The sequence below is a fragment of the Pundamilia nyererei genome, unplaced genomic scaffold (genome assembly GCF_000239375.1).
Source record: "Pundamilia nyererei isolate P.nyererei 1_Seehausen unplaced genomic scaffold, PunNye1.0 scaffold00081, whole genome shotgun sequence".
Lineage (NCBI taxonomy): Eukaryota > Metazoa > Chordata > Actinopteri > Cichliformes > Cichlidae > Pundamilia > Pundamilia nyererei.
Window position 1 is genome coordinate 2,047,324 of NW_005187482.1, and position 7,975 is coordinate 2,055,298.

The following is a 7,975-nucleotide window of genomic DNA, read 5'->3' on the forward strand; positions in this document are numbered from 1 at the left end:
CCAAAACACAAACAAGGACAAACAAGAATTTTTCTTGATATGTTGACGGGTCAACATTATTTCTTTTTTATTTGAGTTTTCTTGAAATGCTCCCATCTTCCACAATGAACATTAGTGTCTTTACATATGTCAAAAGGAAGCGATGGTAATGACCAACCAGACCAACCACCACCCATCTCTACACACCACACTATCTTTGCCTTTTTTCTTTTCTTTTTTTTTGTCCTTGTCTTTTTCATTAAAACCATCAGCAAAACCACAAACATTACTGATTAATACACACTGAAAAGGGTGGGGGGAGCGTAATGAGGCAAATACATGTCATCACAGTCAGTAGGAAAAAAGACACAGTATAGAGGAAAACAGAACATCACCTCTTGACTATAAAACAAAACAAAACAAAACAGGATATAAAAACCAATGAAACAAACGTTACAGTGTTGTTTGAGGGCGGGGAGGGGAAACTTTACATTTATACACAAGCACCAAAAAGCCAAACATGGTACATAGACTTTTTTCTTTTAAAAACTAGAATCCAGTGAAGGCAATTCAGCACTGCCCAGTAGCAGAACTACCACGAATAACCCCTGATAATGAACAACGGAGAAAAATGGGAAACAAGGGAAGTGCCCTCTCTTCGTTCATTTCAGAATTGTTTACTCGATCGAAGAGTTAGAGAACTTCGCTGTAGCGTCAGCTTATGAGCTGTATTAACTCAGTTACGCATGTTGAATGCGAGCCATAGGGGCCATGCTTGGTCACACTACAAAACCACTTTTTCATGACAATAAAAGTAAACAGTAGTTGTGGAGGGCTCTTTTCTTAGGTGTTTCCACAAGAGGAACTTTGAGACTCAGTGCACTGTAGTGTGTTTCATAAGAATGTGACTTAATTCCTCCTGCTTTCGTTCATGCCTCCCAAGCGTCCCATGTCTGACGTGAAAGTTCAAAATCAAGGCTGCAGTATGCATCTAAAAAGAGCTGTACACATTCTCCATCTATGTTCCTGTGGGCTTTTTCTACAGTGATGGGCGTGTGAAGGGAGGGGAAATAAATACACTGGGCCAGTGAATGGTAACAACAAGAAGAAGATATGGTCGATAAAGCTCAAATGAACTAAAGGCTCATAGCCTGCAGCTGGTGAAGTCCACCGAATATTTAAAGGCTGGTTAAAGGTAAGAAAATTCAAAGATTCTTTTTTCTTTTTTTAACGAGGCCTTTGCCTCAGGGAACAACGCGTTCTCCATTCAGTGCTGTTGGCGCTCCAAAATGGACGGCCGTTTAAGTGTAAACTAGGCATTAACTAACCGATTAATGCTAAAGCTCAACAATCAAGTGAGAGGTGATTCAAATCGAATGGGTCCTGTAGCCACAGTAGACAATGAAGAGAGTCGATTCGAGACAGGAGGGTCGCTTTCAGAATCCTCCAAAGATTTGTTGCAGTTTTTTTTGTTTTGTTTTTTGTTTTTTTGGTTCAATTTGTATTCAAATTTGTTTTGTAAAATATATGTTTAAAATAGATACATATATTCATATATCACAGTACTATACAAACCAAGTGCTTAAAAAATAAAGGTGATGGTGATCTTTTGAGAAATAATGGAGATGACTGGGGAAAGCATGGGGTGGTAGAGGTAGGGTCTGGGAAGAGGTATGGAACTTCTTATTGATAGTATTGTTGGTGCTTCTTTGGTCGAGGGAATGTCCCCAGTGTATGTTTGCATTTGATTTTAATTAAGGCAGATAGCCATACACGTGTATGCTCCTCTACAGTCGGATATGTACCAAAATTTTAGCACTGATAAAGCCTGAAGCGTTTATTTTTCTACATTCTTTATTTGTGTTTTTGTTATCAAAATGTGCTTTCACTGATGTACTCAACTGTATATTGTTGGATGACAAAAGTAGAAAAAGTGGACAGTTCCATTCCTCTTCTCATCACATAAACAAAAGTGCATCTGTAAGTATGGAGAGGATGTAAGAAATGACAACTCTGTACAATATATACAAATATAATACAGCCCTACAAGATGATCAGCCTCGTTGGGTGGGAGTGGAGTAGAAAAGCTAAGTTTCCTGTCCCGAGGGCTGAAAAGGGGTGAGTCAATCATAGGGCAAAAGGCATGATGGCAGGGTAGTTCTTCGATGAGAAATTGTGTCTTTGAGTCATTGAAGTTGTCATAACGACTTCAACTAAAAGTCCATGTCACCTAATCGCGCCTCTTGTTCCTTCGTCCACCTGTCTCCTTTTTTCCACCCTCCTTCCTGGCCCCCTCCCCTGAGGCTGCCTGTTTACAACCTCCGCCTGAGCTCTCTTGCTTAATGTTTTGTGGGGGCGTCAGGGACAAGTAGGGATGCTGGGGGAGAGGTGGCGGCGTGGCGGAGGGAGGGGTGGTTGGGGACTCTTGGCCGGAGCAGTTGCTGCCGCTACTGCTGCTGCTGCCGGTGCTCATGGCCCGGTGTTTGAGTCTCAGTTTGTGGGGCAAAGCGGTTCCCCTCACCTCCCCCTGAGGGTCCCAGCACTGAGCCTGAGGGCCCTGGGAGGAGGGCAGAGGCGAGGCAGGTTGGTGGATGGTAAGATGCGAGTTGTGGAAGCTGCCCATTTCTGAGCACAACGAGGAGGGAAGCTCATCGTCGTCTGTGGATGCCTCTTTTTCTGGACTGCAAGGATCTCCTTCACTGGATGTGGCCTCCTTACAAGAGGAGGTTGATTGGCCTTTGTAATAAGCCTCATGCCTGGGCCCGCCCTCATAAGTAAGAACAGGTGGCTCCTCGTCTTGTGTGCTGAGGTATGAGTGAGGCTGCTGGAGATGGTGGTACAAGTGTGAGTGGCTGACACCCTCCACTTGTTTGTGGTGGAGCTCCGCAGATGAATCGCTCTCCTGATGCTGCTCCTGCTGCAGTTGCTGCTGGGGGAGTTGGCAAACACGGTACACCTGTCTCTCTCTAGCCTCATTACGGCAGTCTGAGAGCTCATACGGAGGGGAATCTAATGTCTTCCTCTCAAGCTGCTTCATCACCTCGGCCACTGTTTCCGTGGAGCTCTCTGTAATGGGCTGTTGGCTAGCACACACTTGGCTGCCGGTGCTGCCCTGCTTCTGCACGTTCAGCAGCTCGGCATCCTGCGTCCTGGTCAAGGAGTCCACGGGATAAGAGGCACTGCTGGCACCGTACAGAATGACGCTCCTCTGGGCAGCAGGCGGATGAGAGGCGGCCTGGCTGACAGTGTTGATAGAAGTAACGGGCTCCTGATGGGGTTGGGGCTGTTGGTGAAGGTGGTGCTGCTGCTGCTCTTGGCTGTGATATGTAGCCTCTAACTCCTGAGAATGCTGCTGGATCTGGTGGTGGGTGGGCACAGAGGCCAGTCCACGGTGGATGTTAAACATGATCTGGGTGGTGGTGCCGTTGGCGATGTCCATCTCCAGCCTGTCACCTTCCTGCTTGATCTCAAAGGGGATTGGCTCTGGGCTGTCCCTGGAGGAGCCATCAGACATGTCAGAGAGGGAACCACGTGGAGAGTATTTCACCAGCTGCCTGTGGCCTTCACTGCGTCCCGACTGCTCCGTTTCAGAGGAGTCAGAGTTCACCATCACCTGAGAACCACTAGAGTAACCACTGGAGTAGTACTGAGTTGAGGAGGAGGAGGAACCTCCATTTCCTGCATTGCTACCCGCACTGATTTGTTGACTCTTTTCAATGTAGGAGGCAGTGCTTATTAAGCCGAAGCGCAGCTTCAGCTGGAGCAGCTCTGTCTTGAGCCTCACATTCTCATCGTTCAGTGCAATGACGCGGTTCTCCAGAACCATATCATTGAGACGCCGCTTCTCCCGGGAGCGCTTGGCGGCCTCGTTGTTTTTACGGCGCTTCTCCCAGTAGGAGGCGTCCTTTTTCTCATCGGAAATGAACTCCCGCTTTCGCCTGCAGCTCATGTTGGGCTTGGGTTTGATGAGACGCCCCATACGAGTTGGAGTCCCTTGGATAGAAGGCAGAGACTCTTCATAACCGCTGAAGGTCTCAAGGCAGTTTAGGTTATTCCCTGAGTTTTTGTTTAACGTTTTGAGAGCCGATGTTAGATTTTCCATTTTTGTCGAGAGGCAGCCAGTTTGAAATGTTGCTGGGTGAACTGAGTGAAGAATTAGGCCAGAGGTTAAAGGTGGGGGTGGGGGGAGGTTGGGGTAGTGATGAAAACAACTGGTCTCCCAAGGCTCTGGGTCTAGTTATTGTAGATGTGGTATACTTATGCCAGGTAAACAGTCAAGTGTCCAAATTAGCCAAAAAGATAAAGAACAACTGTAGCTCAGCATTAGCAACCCACATTTATCCACTTGAAGGGTTATAAATTCAGTGTCCGAGCTCCTCGGAGTACTACAGACCCAAAGCAGTTCAGATCAGTCCTTTAGTTCCCTCTTTTTCTTCCCAAATTCTTGCTTTAGTTGGTTGTTAAAGGTTTAGCATAGAGCACACGGAGCTAAACTGGCAAGAAGGTGTCCCAGATCTCCACGTAAACAGCAGGATGTAGGTCGGACTGTCTACCTCAGCGTGTCAGTCTCTTGGGGAGCGCCGCTCTCCCTCCCTCCGTCTTTCTCTGTTCTCTCTGCAGTTGACTGCAAGATGTAAGCCTGCAGAGATAAAAAACAGAAAAAAAACATTTGTTAATCCACTGCTGACTGCTGCTGTTCCATCCTGCAGCCTCACATCAGAACTACAGTTATTTGAACTTTTTTTTATTTATTTATTTTTATCATTTTCCAGCTTCTTTTGGCATGCAAAATAATATAATAAATACATGTCTATAACAGAAAAGCTTTCCTCTGCTGTTGGGATGTCTGGCCTTTACTGAGTGTGTCGCCCCTGGCAACCAGTGAATAGATGCTAGACCTCACTGTCTGACCTTTCGGCCTTGCTATTGATCCGATCCGTCTGGAACCTATGACCCCCGGCCCGGTCATGTTGACTTTTGTGATGCAATGTGAGCAGTGGGTTCATCGCCAGGCTGATGATCCTGTTTTGTTTCAACACCCAGGATTTAAAAAACACACTTGTTCAACGCTGCATGCTAAAATGTCGCAAGGTCTGAGCTAATAAGGTTTTATGTAGGCGGCTGAGGGCAAAACTAAAGCCTTGTAAATTAAATAGAAGTATATCGCAATCGAGGCAGGCACACACACATGAAATAAAAACACAGAAATTGCATCAGTCTGGGACATGCTGAGAGCATGAAAACTAAACTGTTTAAGGATTAGCTCTTTTTTTGTTTTGCCAGATGAATATGTGGGCCAGACAGAGCAAACAGTGAGTCAGTCTCAGAGCCGTGGGGTTCCCTGACACACACACCAGACTGGCTCTCCACTGAGAAACCCCATCCACGAACACTGCTACCCCCCGCCTTGGTTCATCCGCACAGGAATGTGACAGCATTCTTTTCCGAAACAACTCAGTGCCAAATCGATGATGCAGAGTGAGCAGATAAGGCAGACAAAGGCATCGTTAATGCAGGTCAAGGATAAAAAAGCTGAAGAGAGATATGGAGGTGTGGGGGGCAGCTGGGAGGTGGGGCTTTGATAAATATAGGTCAGTGGCCCCAGGAAAGAAGGGAGGCGGGAAGCAGAAACACAGGCTGGGATAACACAGAATCGTTAGATTGGGGGTAAAATGCGAGGATGGTCAGACCATGGCGAGGAACACCTCAGCGCTCAGTAATTAGCTGAACAGGTGCACCTTTATACCAAAGTAGTACAATTCTGCTGATTTTGAGGCTACGCAGAATTAAGCAAATCAGCAATTCTTCTAAATGCTTCCATCTGTTTAAAGGCTCGGTGGCTCGGTGGTGTTCAAAGTCAGTTGGTTTGTTGGTCCACAACTTTGGATTGGAGCTAAGTATCTCAACAGCTAGGCCACATTTCCTACATTTTCTAGAGCTATCAAAATGGTTCAATTATCCCATTAAGCATCTCAGTATTGCCTGGATAGATTGGCACAGACTTTTTGTGCAAATTGTAATGATCTGTTACTCCCCCAATTTCCACACTGAGATTTGTGATTTCTGACAACTTTTGTGATTTGTAATGTGACCTGACAGACTCCTGTTGCAAAAATAATTAGGCAGCGCATGCAGTTGTTGTTCTTCTGCATGACTTGTTCTTTCAGAGGTGTCAGACAGCAACAATTCTCCCTGCTCTTAAATGAACTGGTCCAATTGGAAAAGCGCCTAAAAACCCGGGAGGTCAAGCTTATCAAGTTGCATAGAAAATGGAATGGTACTCTCATCCCAAGTGCAGCAAATCATCTGCATTTCCAGGTTGAAGTGCGTAAGCGCTGCTGTTACACTGTGACAATCTGTAATCTCATAATCTAGTGAGATATTTGCAGCGACTGTGCTCTGCTTGTCCTGTGGATTTCATATTGTTACGTAACTCCTCACAATAAACACAGATTTCAGACCACTTTTCTTTTAGTTCTCATATACAGAAGAAACCAGACTAACTATAAAACAGGGCCACAAGTTTTGGCTTTTTGAAACTGTCTTGCAGAGTAATCCAATAAAAGCTACATTAGAGTTACACCATATTTGAAAGTTTCATCTGAATGGTTTAAGGGTGTCCTCGTGAGCCTCCGACATGTGGCTGCTGGCCACGGCAACGCAAGAACGAGGGTAGAGACTGTTTCTCAGCCTGTGCCACTGACCCACAAACTGGGGACCGACCGCACTCTGTAAATACGTCTTAGCTGCCTCCAACTGTACGGCCTGCTGGAATATAGGTCAGCCCAGCAGTGGAGAGGTGAAGAGACAAGGGAGGGGCTGACAAAAAAGAAAGACAAAAAAAGAAAAGAAAAAAGAAGGATGCATGGAAAATGAGAGCATTGTGCAAATATAGACAGAGGTGAGAGCAAGTGGAGCGAAGACAAAGAAACAAAGAGGAATCAGTGAGGGAGAGTTAAAACAAAGAAAAGGGATGGAGATGAGATTATACTGTAGCTGAATGGGGGTGGGTGGGTGTTGGGGGGGTAAACAGTGGCAATTGCGACAGTGTTGGTATTGCATCAGAAGAAGGAATGCATCACCCATAGCAACAAAAAGGGGGAGAAAGAAGGGGGTTAGCCAATCATATTGGACTTTGTCTCAATGTTTCTGGACCAGTGGCTTGACACGACCCGAAGCAGATGGTGAGAAAACCATGTTCCGTAACAAAAGGAGGGTCGACTGACGTCACGTGAACATTATTCCACATCTCGCCTACAGTCAGGACGAGCCAGACGCATGAATTAACTCCTCTGTTTAATTAACTCACAGTGGAGGCTCGTGCTTTTTTTTTCTTTTTATTTGTCTCTCCCTCTTTTGCACCTTCAAATATTCAGGCTGTGTGAATGAGCATGAATCATAGCAGAAGGTGTTGATGCTCTTCTTTCACTACTGAGCCTGCGTTACGTTTCATGTGTGCGCCATCAGAAAGAAACAATAGATTTCACATCTCCAAAGATGCTTTAAAACCCACAAAGGCATCGCCGCCAAGAACGAAGCGCAAAGTGTTTCATTTTGCATGCGTTTGAACCACACTGCCTAACCTCTGCACACAGTTCCTCAACCTAGACCGCTCTTTCCAGTCTATCATCTAGTCTCCACAAGTCACTGCCAGGTTTCTGTGGCACTTGTGGAATGATAGCACGGTAAAAGAATCCAAGTCGCCCCCGCCCGCACAACCACAGGGGCCGAACCGCAAGAGTCTAAATGTGGCAGTGAGCGTTGGAAATAGTGAAGTCAGTTCAAAAGCCAGCACACGTGTTTCTGTGGAGCACTTCAGGAAATGGGTTGCAGGTCTGACATAAAAGGAGAAGGGTGTGTGCACATGGGTCGGGGGTGCACATGCTTCAGAGAAAAGGAGAATGATGAAACCGCTGTCCAACCCCCCAACCAGCCACTCACCCTTAGGAAAAATGCAATTTAAGGCACATGGTGCAGTGCCCCTGGGGGGAGGGGG

The 7,975-nt window shown here is 46.1% G+C and overlaps 1 protein-coding gene across 2 annotated transcripts in view; it reads right to left on the bottom strand.

The window, feature by feature from the left end:
* Window positions 1-1,482: 1,482 nt before the first annotated feature.
* nfil3-2 (nuclear factor, interleukin 3 regulated, member 2) overlaps window positions 1,483-7,975 on the bottom strand; it is a 9,723-nt gene continuing 3,230 nt past the window's right edge. For both annotated transcript variants that reach the window (XM_005738071.2, XM_005738072.2), the window contains exon 2: window positions 1,483-4,618. In XM_005738071.2, coding sequence (XP_005738128.1) covers window positions 2,210-4,081 — 1,872 coding nt within the window. In that variant the 5' untranslated portion in view covers window positions 4,082-4,618 and the 3' untranslated portion in view covers window positions 1,483-2,209. The remainder of the gene's footprint in view (window positions 4,619-7,975) is intronic.